This window comes from Pagrus major, chromosome 12 (assembly GCF_040436345.1).
Source record: "Pagrus major chromosome 12, Pma_NU_1.0".
Taxonomy (NCBI): Eukaryota; Metazoa; Chordata; class Actinopteri; order Spariformes; family Sparidae; genus Pagrus; species Pagrus major.
This window is the reverse complement of record NC_133226.1, coordinates 21,001,889-21,020,114: the sequence shown is the minus strand read 5'-3', so window position 1 is coordinate 21,020,114 and position 18,226 is coordinate 21,001,889. Positions and strand designations below refer to the sequence as shown.

Here is an 18,226-nt window from a genome sequence, read left to right as displayed (position 1 = left end):
GTTGCTTTTCTTTTTTCATTCATGATACTCGTGATCTCAAGAAAACAAAATTTAACTCTTTATCACAGGAAAACAGAGGAAATAATATGTTTCCGTACTTTGGGCACTCGGAAAGTATGAGCATTTTTTTAAAAACAATTTTTCGACATTTTATGGACTTGACGATTATTCTCGAAATTAATCAGATTAATCAGTTATGAAAATAATTGTTACTTGCAGCCCTAGAGTCCAAACTGTTCAGAAACGTATAAATCTATAAAACTCTGATGAACTGATGTGAATAAAGATTGTACATTTTCAAAACAGACCTGACAGTTAATTTTTTAAGGGGCATTACCACAATTTTGATTGCTGAAGGTTTTGTCGGCCCAGTCCTGACTAGAAGATAAAATTCAATAAAGCAATAAAAAAAGAAAAGAAAGAGAAATCCCACCAATGAACTTTACACATAACTTTATTGTAATTTATACCAATACCATGTAAATAAAGAGCAAAACATGGAAGCAGTCAAGAGGAGGAAGAACACAAAGTACAGTAAAGTTTACAAAAGACTCAGCATCTGTCTGATTCGCTAACAAAGTCAGCAACAATATTGGTAATATATTGTTGATAGTATGCACTAGTATTAAAAAGGGCAGGACACAAACTGTGCAATAATGTGTATTTCTTGTATAAACTGTATATAGCATTTCTGTTTAAACTCTGTCAGCCTATTCTGAAAAACTGAACATGTTTTCTTAGATAGGGCAGAAATAGGCATGAGTGTTAAATAAACATCTTCAAACATGAATAACATGAAATTCTCCATTTAGGACAAAAATATACTCAAGACTTCACATCTATTCGAGGAAAATAGTGCACAGCAATGGATTAGATAGTGTAGTAAAGAATAATAGCAAAGATACACCTATCTTATTATACAAAATGTCCATATATTAAAATATAACGAAACCATCTGCAGAGACAAACCTCAGCTCAATCTCATACACATCTGAAAGCACTGACAGTCCAGCTATCGTCGAACGCAAAAATTTCGAATTTGTAAGTCTGTCAGTTTGAACAGATTTCTGTACAATAATGTGAAACTGAAGAAGAAGAAGAAGAAGTGGAGAGGTGCATCGTATTGCTCTGATCAGCCCTCGACTCTCAGGTATAAAGTCTTCTCAATTCTGAAGTCGAGGTAAAAGGTGGAGACTCAGGATTCAGCAGGCGGTTGAACCAGATTTTTTTTTGTGTGTGTTTGGCACTTGCAGTGATTAAATTCCTTGGACCCGTCACCTCCTGACCAGTGACTGATTTGTCTCAATCAGCCTTAAAATGATTGTTCAAACACATTACAGGCAAATCTCTAAAAGTAGAGCTGCTGGGGTACGATCCAGCTTACTGCAGAGGGAAACAAAGACGGACTGCTTGAACGGAAGCTTAACCTGGCATGAAATCACAGGAATCTTGGAAATGTATTGGACATACTGACATCATATTTCAGATTTTATATTTCAGTGAATCTTTTGTTTTGACCAGGGTTTCTGTTATTTGGAATTAACGTTCTGTTAATCTGTTGAGATCTGGCATATTTAAATCTGTCCAGTTACACTGTCCGACAAAATAAATTCCCTCGAAACACAATTTCTAGAGAAAGAAGTTTTGTGCTGGTGATGCACAACATCAGTCGTCTTCATGACCTCGATAAACACATATTTGTCCAGAATTTCTCCCATTTTATCTGGGAAACTGAAATCTTCCAGGACGTAGACCAGAACGGAAACCCTGGTTTTAACTGCACACGCTGCACTGCAAACAAAGTGTTGAATCCAGTATGATCACATCTCTCTGGATAATAAAAACAACTGCAGAGCTAAAGAGTAAACCAGAGAAGAGACCTTTTGAAATGCTTTCATACTGGCCCATTATAAAGTCCCCGTTCATAATGTGCACTGGAACCCAAACTCACCTCTCAGTCTCTAGTATTAAATACAAGGCTCAGCTACCATTTTCCCTTAAAAGTTAAAAAGAAAGTCAAAACTGTGGCAAGGCAGTCAAACAGAAGAAAATACAGTACAAATAACTACATCACTGATTGCAAATAACACCAGCAGGAGTCAAGAACAAGTCTTGAACGTGTCATTTTGTCAGAGAAGACTTCAGATTTGTCAGATGTGCACTTCAAGTCAATAAAACCTCCCTAATGTTCCTCAATCACTGTGTGCAAACTGAACATCAGTAAAGTGTTCCAGGCTGATGTTCAGACAGTGGCAACAGTACTCAAGTTGCAGGGGCGAAATCGCTCCGTCACCGTCCATGTGCTTTGTGTCGTGTGCTTGTGCAGTGATCAGATCTGATGGTGACCTGGCAGTCGGTCACCTGGTGATAAGTGGGCTGGCGCTCACATGCAGTTGGCCACGTTGCTGGACCCCTGGCCGACGTCCCTGATCTGGCTGACGTGAGACGAACAGACGGCCACTCCGGCTCCGGCACGGCAGTGAGACACTGAACCCACCAGCTCCCATCTGAACGCAAGACAGAGAGAAATTACAAAAAAAAAAGAATCAGACGAAAATATTCAAGACATTTAGAAACATGCATGTAAAACAAATAACGCAGTCCAAAAGTAGGTCATTTAATCTAGTGTGTAGATTCAGAAATGTATCTGCACTTTTTTACATAATGTCCCTTCTTAATGTTTAGCAGCTATGGTTTAGCTGCTACCAAATTACATTGTAATATTTTGTATTTTTTAATTGTTCTTATGTGAAAGAATGAACAAATTGTTGTCTCACCTGTTCATTCGAGGCTCAAAAGCCTCCACTGTGTTTAGGTAGATGTTCCCATTGTGACCCCCGACTGCGAACACTCGTCCCATCACAGTGGCCACCCCAACTCCCCCGCGAGGAGTGGTGAGCTCAGACACGTACTCCCAGCGGTGCATTCGTGGGTCGAAGCGCTCCACAGAGCTCAGGGGTGAATTGTCATCAAAACCACCTTTAAAAAGTAAAGAAGACAATTGTTAAAAATCAAAAGAAACATATCACTGATGTTTTCGTGGCAAAGGATACCCTCAGGTGTAACGACGTCTTTGATAGGATTGTATTGTTATTAACGGAGCGGGCACAACATTAGAGGAATTCATGTAACTAAGTCACTTGGCAAAACGCCACAACAGGAGGTTAAATGAACTTTAAATGACTCGTCAAATTCAGATGGTACAATAAAAATCTCATCCTTACACTCTGTTAATCAGTTACCAGATAGCTTTATGAAACATGAACTTTTGTCTTTCCTGATTCACACATTTGTGTATAAAGTGTACGTTGCGTGTGTAGGAGGCATGTGACTTGGGTGTATCAAGAGAGGAGGAAACACCAATAAAATTTGAGGTCAATTTCAGTCAGTGAAGTACAAGCAAATACATCTCGGAGCTACTGTTTATTATTCCAAACAACAATATCCGTTATCACAGCTTATTTATTCCTCTTACCCACGACGTAGAGGCAGCCATTGAGTTTGCTGACTCCATTTCCAGCCCGTCGTTGGCCCATCTCGCTGACCTCCGTCCACTTGTTGAGGTGTGGGTTAAACCGCTCCACACTGGACAGTGACGCCACGCCATCGTTGCCTCCCACAGCATACACGTAACTCTGGAGAGGAGAGGGTGTTAAAGCACTGAAATCCAGAGCAGAACTTGTATATCACTCACATATTGATCGGCTTTTTCTACTTTCTCACCCCCAGTGCCACAGATCCCACTCCTCCTCTGGGTGTGTTCATCGGAGCCACAGCGCTCCAGCTGTCACTTTCGATATCGTAGCGCTCCACGTCGTTGAAGCAGGAGTTGTCATCCAGACCCCCGATGGCATAGATAGGACCGCCGAGAGCTGCCAGGGCTATACCCCTCCTGAGAAACACATACATCCTTGTTAAAAGCAGTATTTCTGCAATTTACATAAAGTCTGGTGAGCTCCACTGCCAGTCCTGTGTTGTGTTGTGTTTTGACTCTTTAAACAGCAACAGTGGAGGTAGCTGTCAAATGAGCCAGTTTTAAAGGCAAGAAATTGCAACAACATTTCAATTTAACCAGTGTTTGAATTTCTGCTTATTGTTAAAGCCTGTTGTGACAATCCTGCTCAAAATGAGAGATCACATGAGAAGCTCTCGGCATCTCTTGGCAACCAGACCATTCATTTGTTTGTGAAGACTGGTGTTTTCACATCCATCCTTTTTTTAAAATCACCATTTTGTGTGTGAGGCTTAGGAAGCCTGGGTTAAAAACTTAATAACAATGTAGCTGATCTGATTTAGACGAGTTCACTCCCTCTTCCTCACTCCACTGGCTCATCGGCTTGTATTGGGACAATGGACTGAGCACCCAGCATTCTCCAAAAAACAAAAAAATATTGATTGTTACTTTAGATTCCCTGCACTCATCGTTGAGTTATGCTATCATTAACTTTGTGGTGTCATTAAAGAGCTCGAGCTAGCATAGGGCTTGGTGTGATTTGCAGCAATACAAAACCAGTACGTTGTATGTTGTTGTAGTGTCCGTGTACCTCTTTGTGTTCATGGAGGCCTTCATCATCCACTTGTTGGTGAGGGGGTCAAACATCTCCATGTTGCCTAAATGTTCGTTACCATCATGGCCCCCAACAGCATAAACCTTACCTGAGGAAACCAAGCAGATATGAAGTTGAGTGTTTATGATCATGTGGCCTGACCAGTGATTACAGTATGTTTTCAGTTGGTGTGTTGCAAGTTGAAGTGAATCTGTAATTCAAATACTTCATTTTCTACATTTTATAAATGATCTCATCAAAACTAAATATTAGGGCAGTTGCAGAAAAAGTTTATGTAATTAACAGAAACATGCATCTGTATAATGCAATGCAGCTGAACTGCACCACCAGTTGCAGCCTCCAAAATGATCATGAAAGTTAATTAAACAGTTCTCTACAAAGACTGAAGACAGTGTAGACAGTGTACCAAATAAACTAGCACCTGGGTGCATAATAAATGTCATAATGTTTCCCTGCACTCTTCAATTTCTAAACTTTCCGAAGTGTTCATCTTTGCATACCCCGTCTCTTACTTTCCGCTTTGTTATTATAAATAACCCCTCTTACCTCCTACAGATATTACGCCCACGTGTCGCCGTCTGCTGTTCATTTCAGGGCCAAAGAACCAGCTGTTCTTAGTGATGGAGTAGCACTCGATGCTGCGAAATGGGTCACCAGAACCCCCCCGGCCACCCACACAGAACAAAACACCTGAAGAAATGGAAGGAAAGGAAATCATGCATCATACTTTATGAGCAGAGAACCTCAGAACAATAAACAGCTAGTTGGTTATAACATTTGCATTTTTGTATCATGACTGTTTTGTTTTAGGATGATAAGAAAAAGTGCTGAATCTTCCTTCAAATGCCATTAAATCCATGTTACATGTTCAAAGTCAAACGCCACCATTGTTGGATGAGCAAGAACTTCCTGAAGCTGTATGAAGATAAGACTGAGATTCTGACTGAGGGGTTCTGTTCTTGCTAAACTGGGTCATTTGGCCACAAGTACAAAACCTTGGTGTTGACCAAAACTGCCTTTCATCGTTTGCATAATATAGTGACGGCGAGACCTCCACCTACTGAAAACACACCATTCAGAATGCTGCTGCCAGGGTTTTTACAAAAACTAAAATGAAAGATTACAGAACTCCTGTTTTACGTAACCTACAGCAGTTCCCTCTTTCTTTCAGAATTGATTTGAAAGTTTTCTCTTAGTTTCAAAAGGCACTAAATGGTCTCACCCCTTTCATATCACAAACTCCCTCCACGAACACCAAGATCCTCAACAGCTGCCCTTTAAACTACTCCCGAGGTCACCACAGAAACCTTTGGGGAAGCTGCTTTTAGCCTTTAAGGCCCCAAAATACAGAACTCTCTTCCTTTAAATATTAGACTTGCTGACTCAGTGGATAGTTATAAACGACATCTTAAAACTTTTCTTTTTTGTAGAGCCTATAATTAGCTGTTGTCTGCTTTTATCTTTGACAAGAGACTGTGTTAATGCCATTTTCTCTTTTCCCTCCTTGTATGTGTGAATAATTTTGAACCTGTGTTTCTGGAGCTTTTGTTGCAGCACTTTTAGCTGCATTCTGTGTAAGAAAGGAGCTTTATAAATAAAGGTCATCATTAAAAATAAATTCTACCTGCAGTATGTTTCCGGGGTATTGTGCGGATTGAATACTCAAAGTCCAGCACCACCTTGTTGCTGAGGTGCAGGTGGTAGTTCCTGGCTTCGTCCATCAGGTCGCGACAACTCAGGTTACCTTTGATCATTTCCTCCTTGGCCACTGTTCCAGTCAGGAACTCGACAGGGAGAAGAGGGAGGCGCACCTGAAGAGACACCAGCTTACACTTTGTATTGTGGTTGTAAAAGTGATTACATAAAGCTATAAACATACATGTAACACTTAATTTTATAGACAGGTATGTAGCTAAACCTTCAGACAAACGATAAAGTGGGTCATAACTTTCATTTACATAAGCTCAAACAAACCCTTCTGATTAAAGCTCTCTAACCTGAGACATGATCTGGTCCAGCCAGGCCTCGTGGTGCTGTGGGTTGGCTTTCAGCCATTTCACTGCTGCATTGTACACCTGTGTCTCTGAGTGGATGTTGAGCTCACTCGAGGACAATAAAGTGCGCAAGTGCTGCGGAGACACGCATGTAAAGTCCTCACATTCCACTACCTCAGTGAAGTGTTCGCAGGCATAGCGGTCGGCCATGTCCATCAGGTCCACGCGGTTGTGGCTCTCGGCGAAGGTACGAACTGCCAGACAGTTGGTGGGATGAAAGTGGGCCTTCATGTACTCACAGCAGGCTCTCGCCACCAACTCCACCTGACAGATTCAGGCAGAAATAAAGACATTTCACACAGGGAACAAAATGCCTGCACAGCTTTTTGAGTATTTGTATTTGTGTTTCTTTACCTGGAGGATGCAGGCAGCATAAAGCAGCGGCTGGACATTGTCAACAGTTAATGTGAGCTTGGAGGAGTAGGCAAAATGCACCAGGTCCTGAATGGCATCACCATCAAAGTCCTTGATCTCGATCAGTTCCTGCTTAGCCTCAGACATCTCTGACAGGAACATGGCCCTGAGGGAAGAAACAGAAACTTAGACAAGAACAAGGTGAAATATCTTTCACAAAGCTTTGTGTTCTGCAAATACATAAAAATCCAATGACTTGTAATATTTGGCTTTAAGAACAGTCCAGCAGGTTCTAAATCAATATGGAGAAGTGTCCACTAGTAAGAAGAAATCATCTTATATGTACTGAAAATTGCTATTATAGTAGAGAAAAACATTAAAAAAAGAACATACCTGAAGTACGGTATCACACAAGCCAGCACTAGCTTGTGACATGGTATCAACCTACTGCCAACCTACAAAAAGAGACAACAAAATAGACGATTAAAAAACAGGAAACAAAGCACAGCATACAGTATACAGCATCGCTAAGCTCACTGCTTATTCATTTCCACAGTATGACTGGTCAGACAGAGTACAGGGAATTTGGCACTTTGTTAGAGAATAAAAATAAATCAAACAACCACTCTCAGCTCAAAATTTCTATCTTTTTAAAAAAATCATCTATAAATATTCTTCATTAAATCAAAACCTTTAACATGAACAAAGATCAGCTGAGACATAAATATCAGACAAACAAGTCTCTCTCTTTACTCGTGTCTGGACAGAGTGACCTACCTTCAGTGTGACGTCACAGAGCTCTCCTACTTCATAGAAATGCCTGAGGGAGTTATGGAAGTCCTTCCAAGCCTCATGAGCCTCAAAGACAAAGGACCCGTCAGGCTCACAGTCTGCTTTCGAGGTCCTGTTTCCAGGTCGCTTCTCCTTGGACTTCAGCTGCTTCGCATGGTCTGGCACCACATCCCCGGGTGCCATAGCTGGCTACAGGAAACAACACCTATAAGAAAGAGAGAAATCATTTCTTAGAGAATTGTTTTTGAGCTTGTCAAGACAGGAAAGAATAGGTACAACAATACTATTAAGGGAATTATCACAGCATTATCTTCATTTTGAAAAAACACCAAAGTATTCTTAATCGTATTGTAAAAAGGTTTCATTCAACTGGGTGTTGTGTTCAAAACAATACATCATTTACTATTTCACTTGCTGACAAATTGTCAAATTTAACTTGTTCATGAGAAGACCTGTGAACTGATGTACCAAAAGATAATGGGGTCTATTTTCCATCCTCCATTCAAGTTCTGTGGAAATCTGTTCAGTAGTTTTTTGTGTAATCCTGCTGACAAATAAACCAACAAACTTGGAGGCGTATAAACATAACCTCCAGGCAGATGTATTAAAAAAAATAATCATGACTTTTAGCCCTGTTTTACTCAGTGAATATGGAGAGGTTGTAAACAGTAGCAAACAACAGAATAACGGCTCATCTCGAGTGATAGTAAGGAGGCCAAATGTTCACGGCCATTGACTGCATCATTTAAGAATAACTCGAAATCTGAAACGGGAACCGCAACTCAGTGCAAACAACATTCTGCAGCAGGCTTCAATGGAGGGAACAAAAGGGAAATTAGTGGTGGGGGACACTGCCTGCCAGCTGAGCAAGTCTGGTCAGTAGTACTCTCCCTGTCAGTGTCACTTCCCCTTTACTCATTCAGCAAAGACTGGAGCCAAATGTGGGAAAAAAGACAGGACAAGCAGATTCTTGTACGCTAACATGGCACACCACGAAGAGAAATACAAAGCAATCAAACCCATTAAAATTCCTACCTATTGCTGAATCTGATGAAAAATCTCCACAGTTGATGATTTGTCACAGAGAAACTGCGAGCAGACAGCCAGAGGGCAAAACTCCACCCACACATTACAGATGATGCACTGTCTCTCTTTTAAGCTCGGTCTCTGACACTGAATAGACTCAGTGTATCGCCCCCTCATCACCAGTCCTCTCAGCTATAAGAGCAGAAACATCAAGTGCCATCATATGCACTGGTGATCAAAGGCTCTCCCCACTTCTGTTCTACTTTGTAGGTCCGTGGACGGGCTTCATCTCAACACATGTAGGCGCTTTGTAAGATCTGCTTCAGTCAAAGACGGGTTCAGGGTCGGCTGGAACACTTTCACGGCCTTAAGATGATAACATCCTCATGTTGTATTATTTAGGAAGAGTGATGCAGTCAATAATTTAACAACAGAGATGTACTGCACGAACACTCAACTCCACAGAGCGCAAACTAAAAAAAACAATGTGCCGACAGCACCCTCTGTTTTAAATCCATACCCTTTTTTTCTATGCATCTGTCCACCAAACAGCACATCACATTAGGCACAGAGGTAACAAAAGACAGGTGTGCACTTATGAGAAGATACTGCTGTCATATCAGATACTTCATCCACTCTTGTAACAGGATTTGCACAAGTAGCAGCCAAATGCTGTGCTTCTGCGGTTTGTCCTTTGATCAGTGACACTACAGTAATTACCCAACTAATGAGCCGGCTTCCTGCAGACTGCATTACAATGATTATATTTCCCTTACCACATTTGGAGAGATTGAGAGTGAGGCAGCTTGTGATGAAGTGATGAATGTCAAGTATACCGTTTGTATTTTACATAACTTCACCCCCTTTTGTGAATTGTGTTTCTTCTGATTATATGACACAAGTGCAACTTTACCATTTCCTAAACCTTCAATCACATATGTAGCAAACAAATTTGTTTTGCACTCGTCTATACGTGTGTAGCAGATACTGCTTGCTGTCTGAAGGAAGTGTATCTTTAATGTGCATTAACAATCCTACTTTTACAATATCAGGGACAATATTTCTGATACGATGTGCAATTTAACCTTTCGTTACTTCTCCTTATCATTTCATATACAACTATGATATGTTTGGATCACTAATATCGATGTCGGCCCCAAAAATCAAGCATCGGTTTTACCTTAACTTTATCCTCCTATCAAACATGTAATTTACTCAGGTATAAAAGTCTGCAGGCTACTTTATCTCAGACATGCCCAGAATATACATCAAGGTGACCCATACACACTACTTTAAATTAGTTAGGCATATTTTAGTGTTTCACTTTATTGTTTAGTCTGTGACACATCTGAATTATTATTGAGTTTTGTGAATAGTTTCATATCCCAATATCTCTAACTAATTTTGAGTAGTGTATATGTAACAAAAAAGCTTTAACAGTACAATACAATACCCAGAGAAGATGTGATTGATGCAAATATTCAAAACACCAGGCAGCTGCACTGCAAACATGACACCTAGCTGTTTAATGTAAACGGTGGCTATCGGCTTCAGAGGTCACTTACAATAATATTTGACGTACCCACAGTTTTCATACTCATACTCATCCCAGCTAAGTTTGTACAAATATCAGGCATAACAAGTGAGAAATAAATAAAACCTGTAACATCAACCACACGTCCACAGTTTGTGAAGGGGGGTATAGGTATGGTAGTTGATATTGCCGCATGTGAACGTCGCATTTCTAACGATAAAACACGTATTGGTTTCTCTTTTTGAACCACACAACACACAACAACACTTAAACTATTCAGCATTACTAGAATAACATTAAGGAGACAGACGTTAAGGGTTAGCTTGTTTGCTAACAGCAACTAGCAGGCAGACTAGCATCCGTGCGAAAGCTAATGTTAGCTAGCTGGCAGGCGACGGAAATGATTTACCCGAGAAATTAGCGAAAATACTAACCGCGGAACGGCACACATTAGTATAAACCAGCAGGTAATCGTTGGGTTAAGTCATAAATATTTAATTTGTGTACCTCATGTCGCAGCAAGAATTAAAATGCCGGCTTCGTTGAGCGGAATGTTTGGCATTAGCACGTTTGTTGTGGTTCCAGGTGCTTCATGGGTATTGTAGTTTTACAGCATTACCTGAACAACTGCTGGATTCAATGTAATGTTTGTCAGAAGCTCCAAATTTAGTTTAATTTAGTTTAACACACTTTCCAGTTTATTTACATGCAGTATTGTTAAGAAGAGTAGCTTACTTGCTGTTATTGCTTCCTTGATTGTAAAGAAAAATAAATGATTAACAGACACCTGTCTCTTAAGATCTCTACCAACATTGACTTTTGGTAGAGGATTGGAAAAAGTTTTGTTCTATAATACAAAAAAAAAAAATGCAGTTATGGCAGACAGATGCATAGAGTCTCACATTGCTTAGGTGGCAAAGAAGGAAAATGAATAAATGACACCATGTTCAAAATAAGGCACTACAGCAATGTGCAAAGTAAGGAAATGTTACACTGCGTTTACAATTCTTATACAACTATATGAGCCAATTAAATCGCTTCTAAAATTATACATTAACAAAACCTCCTATCTTGATCGAGTTTTATTTACTGTATATCAGTGCAGTGTCAGCATGGTTCAGCAACGCCAGGCAGGAATATTGAAAACAGGTTATTGATGAGGATAGATTTTAAAATTCACTGTATATTCAGTCCAAAAATATATATTTAGAAATATATAGGAAACCAATATAGCCATAAAGTACTGTTTATGAGATCCAGGCCCACTGACATAAAACAGAGAAGTCTGCAAAAACAAAACTGTCTCCACAGAAGTTTTACCACAGTGATTTAAACCTTAAAAAGTGTATTCTTTTTTTTTTTTTTTTTCCAGATTTGGCAAAAAACAACATAATTTCTGGAGTTTAAAGGCAAAGTTGCCTCAAACAAAACATCTTTATGTTCAACTTTTTCTGAATAACCAGAGCTGTTTCCTGTATGAGAAGTGTGTCCCTCAGATATATAGCGATAACATGTCTATTAAACTTCAGATAGGGAATCTAAAGCTGTCAAAATAATACCCACATCATAAGACTTCAAATTAAAGAGATACAAAACTGTGACCAATGGGAGGCCATTCATCAGTTTCTATGGGAGGGACCAAGAGTTGCACCATAAACAAACCAAAACATAACAAGACCCATTGACACAATTATCAAAGATTGTTTATTTCACAACAGTGTAAATGCATGCACTTCATTTGCTGAAAATAATACAATAATAAACTGTTTTACAGACTGCTTGAAGGATGTACAATATTATCAGACATTGTGAGGCAATATTACGTTATGTCCATGCGTCCTACTTGCGCCTCTTGTTTTTCAGGAGAGCGTCCCGTAGAGCAATCTGCAAAAGAAAAACAGAATATTTACAGTTCAGCTGAAACGCAAGACTGTCCTGTCTTTATATCTCATAAATCCATGGTCATATACAGTAGCTCATTCTGACGGGTGCGACCTACCTGTTTCTCTCTGAAGGAGCGTTTGCCTTTCGTTCTGACGTTCTGACTGTGTCTCATCATCATGAAGTTCTTCGTCTTCCTCTTCTCCCTGTTGCTCGTGCTGGCGTGTGGGTTCAGTTTGGTGTGCTTCTTGACAAAATCTTTCCGGTCCGTCCGTCCCGCCTGGAAAATCAAATGCATCATTAGAGCTGATATGATTAGGTGACAGAAAATTTAGATAAACTAACTTTGCTAATTAAAAATGCCCCCCCAAAAGTTCGGTCAGGGGAGTGTTCATCGGTCCGGTGCGGTTGTGGTAGGTTTACTACCCCACAACTCCTTTTTTTGTTTTATCTTGTCCTGTAGCACCAATCTCATAATTATTTCGTTTTTCTACTGCATCGACAGCCCATTTTCATGCAGGAGACGTCTTTCCAGCAGTAAAACACTTCTTTGAGCAACCGTGATTTCACTGGACCAGTGATGAGTTCAAATCACCCTCCAGTTAGTATGAGGTTTTACCATTGCTGTTGCCAGGCGCGTTTCCTTGTCTGCTTTAGGTTTCTTATGTAGTTTCTCAATATTCCTCAAGGTCAGCAGCTCCCCTCTGAAAGATTTGAGAAACAAATATACAGAAATCTTAGTTTGATCATCTTTCTTTATCAACTTTATACTCAAAGGAATCTGAGACCTGAGAGTTAAGAAGTATATATATTCTGAAGACAAACTCCTCTTTGTCAATGATGTAATGCAAGACGTCAGTAGCTTTCTAACCTGTTGTCTGCCTCATCGTCACTGTCCACAGTCTTCCTCTTCTGGCCCTTGCCCGGCGCACCGTTGACCTCCTTGGCCAGCTGCACCAGACGGATCTTCTTGAAGTCGTCTTGAGTGAGGAGCCTGCTGCCGCTGACAGCCGCCGCCTTGGCTTTTCTCTCCTCGACGGGAATACTCTGAAGCTTCTCGGCCTTACACAAACACAGAGAGCCCCGACATTAGAACAATGCATGATTAACCGTCAGCGGTTTGATTGAGATGTGGCGGTTTCATTCTCACCACTTCTGTTGTGTCTTCATCAGACGAGTGGTGAACGTCCACCCACTCCCCGTCTTCATCATCGTCACTGATGCTGGCACTCTCCCAGCCATCTGTTGTGCAGGATGAAAAATATTAGGCTCATATTGATCGCAGAGCGTAGTTTGAAACTGGATTTTGTTTTACGAATTCAGACACTGTAATCCAATCCTATGGACTCAATGATACGATATGCTCACCTTCGTCCTCCTCTCCCTCTTTTTTCTCCCCCTCTTCCTCCAGGACTTCAGCTCCGGGGATGTAGTCTTTGGCCTCAAGCTCTCCGTATTCTTTGATCTTTGCCTCGACTGAAGCCTCTGTAGGCCTCCCCTGGACAACAAGAGGAAGAGTTTACAGTTATTTTTTTATTTTTCCCATTAGGATCTATCGCCACCACTCTCTTCTGTAAATGCAACATCATTTTTAGTACCTCTTTCTAGATCAAACTGAACCACACGGGAAAATGTCCAAAAAAACAACACGTTGAGGGATTGTCACTCTTTTTAAAAGGACATTGCTCCATTCAATGGCTGTATTTTGATGCAAATCATCTTTACTGTTTCTTGGACGTTCAGTACAAATTTCATCCCAATAGGGTGGAAAAATAAGCAGTTGTTGAGGTTTAGAATACACAAAGAAAGAATCGTTAAATGATAATGAAATTATGACATTTAGCTCTGAGGGCCAAACTTTAAAAAATCATAATTAAAATAAGTTTTTGCATGAATTTTCTCGAGAAAATCGACGACACAAACTGGGAAAGGTTCTGAATTCTTCATGAGTTGGCCTGGAATGACCCAAATGAGTCATCATATATAAAGAAATTGTGTTTTTGCTCTATGCAAACAATACTGACTGGTGTTGTAAGTAAAGACATCATTTCAGTGTTCACAGCTGGCTCACCCTGTCCCTCTTGTGCAACATGTGTGGATTAAGACTCCTGAACAGCTGGATCAGTCCTCTGGCCGACATCATCACATCTGAGGGCAAATACGGACAAACACATGTTGTTTTGTGAATGCACACATATGCAACAATCTCTTTATTCAGCGCATTCAGAAGAATTGTGAAAAGACAAAAAGACGGGCAGTCACTCACTCTTGTCTTTATGGGTCTTGTACTGCGCCAGGTCCTGCAGCAGGTCTTCATTGATGGAGAGTGGACAGCGGGCCGCCACTTCTTTGATGGCGTTGATGCTTGAGTACAAAAAAAGAGTCAAATTTAATACTTTGCATGTTAGTTACAAAAGAAATGTATTGATTTTATTTATTTATTTCATTTTTTTGGTTTGAACATTTTTTCAGCTAAACCAGGAAGTAGACAGGGCCGCTGCTCACCCCACAGTCATGACCTCCCCGGAGTTTCTGTCTGTCACAAAGTTGTTGGCGATGGTCATGATTACAGGTTCGATGACCTGTGGAAACGCATAACAACAGTTACGCTGGAATCCATTACGTTAAGTCCACACGTGTCGGCGTACCGAATGAATCCAGTAGATCTTAACATACCTCTGGTGGGACGAGTTGATGGGACGACTGGGCGGCACACAGGAGAATCTTTGTCACCTCTGAAAAGACGACAGTTTGTTTAAAATGCGTCATCAAGATCAAACTTTAAAGGGGAACTTTTGGGGAAGATAATTTAAACTGAAGAGAAAGATCGTCATTGACTGATTTATTTTTTTAACAAATATTTATTATGTTCCTCTTTATTTTTACCTCTTTGATGGGGCTGTAGGAATCTCTGGACGAAGGGATAAAAATTGAAGAGGAAGAGCTGGAAAAGAACAGAAAATATTATGCACACCACATCAGTAATACCTTTGAATAATGTGTATCCTGCACATCAGCCATCATTAATCACTGATCTGTACAAAGTCTCAGATATTTGTGATGGCCAGTTTCAGTCACCGTCCATCAGGCTAAAAAGTCTTCATTCATCTTACCTCATGGATTCCAACTAGCCTGGAAATGAGCTCCATCATCATGATCTTCACCTCGAAGCGCTCTTTAGAGTTTTCCAACTGCTTCAAGAGTTTCTCTGAGAAATCTTAATAAAAACAGACGTTTGATGGTTCAGAGTTCTGCAAAAACAAATTCTTTGTGCTGCGGTTGCTGTGGAGGTGACGGGTGAGCCTACCTTGCGGATCGTGAATCAGGTGAATAGCAGAGAAATTGAACACTTCTACTTTCCTCTTCTTCTTGTGTTTCTGCCCAAAGCGTCAAAACAATAAACTCAGTCAATTTGAACACAAATGTGACGGTATGAGTCATGACTCTGCAGTAGTAAGAGCAGCGGTACCTTGAGGACTTTCATCGCTTTTTCCATCTTCTTCTTGTTTTTGGTGGTTTTCTTGCCAGTGTTGAATCTCACCTTCAGGTCACGGACTGATGGTCCCTCCGCCTGAAAGATAAGACTGATTCTTAACAAGAACGGCACGACAAATTTAAAACATATTTGTGTATCTTAAATATGGATTATACAGAAATAACCACACTGAGAAAAGTTCTTTATCTAGCTATTTTATATTTTTGGTACTTGCCTCTGACTCTGAATCACTCTCATTCTTCTCATCCTCGTCTTTGCCCAGAAAGAATTTAAGACCCGCAACAAGGATCTAAACAGGAAAAGAGGCAAAGGAGAAGTTAAAGCTGATACTTTAATAATAAACAAATAAGTAAAGCATTGTTGTTTTCAGTGTGAAAAAACTTACCTTTGTCACTTTAGAGAAGCATGCCGTTGTGATGACATTAACTGTTTTGGCATCATTCCTGTGACACAAATTCAATCAGGTGAAAAACAGGTAAGTCTACACGGTCTTATTCAAAATAATGTCCAGTGTACTAATAAAACCCACCATATGTTCCTTTTGTAAAGCTCCCCCATGATGTCTAAAGAGATCTTTGCAGCGATGGGATTACTGTCTCTCAGCATGGTGTACATGAAGTTCTGTAACGTCTGAAACACACAGCAGGATAACAGAGAGTGAGCGGTGACTGTGTCAAGCTGCTGTGTCACACAATAGAAAATTAAGTACGTAACACAATTGAGTTTGTGCACTTACTGTGTTAATCTTGTTGTTTTTGTGCTTAGCATTGACGTTTTTGATATCTGCTACTATGTGTGTGTACAGAGTCTGTGGAGAGAGAAAGGCAAAATGTTTATATCTGAAAGAGGAAACAACCGAAGAGCACAACATGGAAGAAATGCAAACATTTAACCCTGTGAAACCCAAGCAGTTTCTGGGTGATTTTTGCTTCTGTCATGCAATATTTTAGTCCTGCACAGTCAAGAAGTCGGGGGAAAAGATGTCCTCTTTTTGCAGTACAACACAGTAAAAATGCCATAAATAAAACAGAAGTTGAATTTATTTAAAGTGCTCACAAGCAATTACCTCGGTACAGACTAATTGCACACATTCACCTTCTACTCCAAACTGCTACCAATGGATTCCTTTCTCCTCAGATAGAAACTACTTAAGTATGTAATAAAACACTAAAAATACTATAACACTACTATAATTTCTTGGCAAAAATGAAATACTATCCACTGACTGCATGCTGCTGTAAGATATTTGACGGCTGAGCGCTCTAACCTTTCTGAGAAGTTTGTCGTGACATCGCAGCAGCTCAAAGAAGAGCTCCAGGAGGCCAGAGGGGTCGATCAGATCCTTATTCCTCAGAAGAATCAGCGCTTTGCAGAAGGTCTGATGCAGACAGGGGACACGCAACATAATGTCAAACTGAAGAGACATGTCAATTGCATAAAAAACCAGCTATTACAAGTAATTAATAGATTAATTGATTGCTATTTTATGTTTTCAAGATGCAAAATCAAAAGAAGACAACTCAATAAAAGCTTCCAAAGTTAAGGCCAAACTGAGAAGAGAGACAACAGAAAACCTTTACAAGAGAAATTCTCATAAAACAACACAGTTTACATGTTGGTAAAGGAGGAGGAAGACGTAAACTTCACATTTAATAAAGATTAAAAAAACAAGCTGTTGTGCTGACAGATGTTCTCACCATTCTTAGGTCTGACTCCAGGACTGTGTGGTGGTTCATTAGTAACTCAGACAGCTCTTGTGGAAAGGTGGACAGGTGCTGCAGGTAGCAGTGACCAACCTGAAGAACAACTTGAACTGTAACTACACAACATACACAAAGTAGGAAGGTACTACACATTGCTAACAGGTAAACATCTGGTACAGTACCTGAGCGAGAAACATGACAAGATCTGCCAGCTCCTTGTTCGGCTTGTCAGGCTGCAGTTTGAAGATCTGTACATTGGACTGATAGTGTCGGTACTGCTGCTGAAACTGTCAAAGACACAATAACAACCACTTATCATCCACCGCTGCGGTATACTGACAGTCCTCATAGGCTACATCAACTAGCTAAAAACTTTAGCATTGTTGGCTAACAGCACTTACCTCCTCTACGTACGACTGCGGATCTCTTTTAATAAGATTCTGCAGTTGTGGCAAGTTGTTCGGCAGCTTGTTGTTGTGTCGCCCGGACATGGTTGAGGATGTTTATGCGAGTATGTTGGGAAAAAATAACGAAAAAGTCGATTTTACAAGGCAAGCGTGGCAAATGTGCAGGCTGCCATTTAACTAACAGCGCACAGTCCACACGTCACGTCCGGTGTTCTTCTTCTTCTTCTGCGGTTTTACTTGTAGGCTACAAACCAACGTTAACGCTGCACGGCGCTGCCTCCTGTACCGGAAGTGTGTTCATTTTTTTATTTTTTATTTTTGTTTTATCTGTAAAATGTTGTATTCTGAAAAAGAAAGGCACATTTCTTGTCTGTGTCGTTATATTTTGAAAATGGGACAACAAAACAAATG

General features: G+C 40.3%; 2 protein-coding genes across 3 annotated transcripts; both read right to left on the bottom strand.

Annotated features, from left to right (window-relative positions):
- Window positions 1-436: 436 nt before the first annotated feature.
- klhl8 (kelch-like family member 8) lies at window positions 437-10,894 on the bottom strand. 2 transcript variants are annotated; one of them, XM_073478610.1, is made up of 12 exons: window positions 10,836-10,894; window positions 7,754-7,973; window positions 7,370-7,431; window positions 6,977-7,142; window positions 6,566-6,886; window positions 6,193-6,379; window positions 5,115-5,258; window positions 4,545-4,656; window positions 3,724-3,892; window positions 3,476-3,635; window positions 2,778-2,979; window positions 437-2,507 (listed from the first exon to the last, which is right to left on the bottom strand). In XM_073478610.1, exons 2-12 carry the CDS (start codon window positions 7,949-7,951, stop codon window positions 2,384-2,386), a joined length of 1,845 nt encoding a protein of 614 aa, XP_073334711.1. In that variant the 5' UTR covers window positions 7,952-7,973; window positions 10,836-10,894; the 3' UTR covers window positions 437-2,383. The 2 variants fall into 2 exon arrangements, with proteins under 2 accessions (XP_073334711.1, XP_073334712.1); XM_073478611.1 differs by having other exon boundaries at window positions 6,737-6,886.
- A 1,115-nt stretch (window positions 10,895-12,009) lies between these two features.
- Window positions 12,010-18,010, bottom strand: sdad1 (SDA1 domain containing 1). Its single transcript, XM_073478516.1, has 22 exons — window positions 17,810-18,010; window positions 17,591-17,695; window positions 17,403-17,501; window positions 16,973-17,083; window positions 16,442-16,513; window positions 16,235-16,335; window positions 16,091-16,148; window positions 15,920-15,994; window positions 15,679-15,780; window positions 15,517-15,586; window positions 15,323-15,426; window positions 15,096-15,153; window positions 14,886-14,944; window positions 14,715-14,791; window positions 14,476-14,573; window positions 14,281-14,357; window positions 13,578-13,707; window positions 13,360-13,451; window positions 13,081-13,271; window positions 12,829-12,913; window positions 12,328-12,489; window positions 12,010-12,212 (listed from the first exon to the last, which is right to left on the bottom strand). Exons 1-22 carry the CDS (start codon window positions 17,897-17,899, stop codon window positions 12,168-12,170), a joined length of 2,061 nt encoding a protein of 686 aa, XP_073334617.1. The 5' UTR covers window positions 17,900-18,010; the 3' UTR covers window positions 12,010-12,167.
- Between the last annotated feature and the right edge of the window lie 216 nt (window positions 18,011-18,226).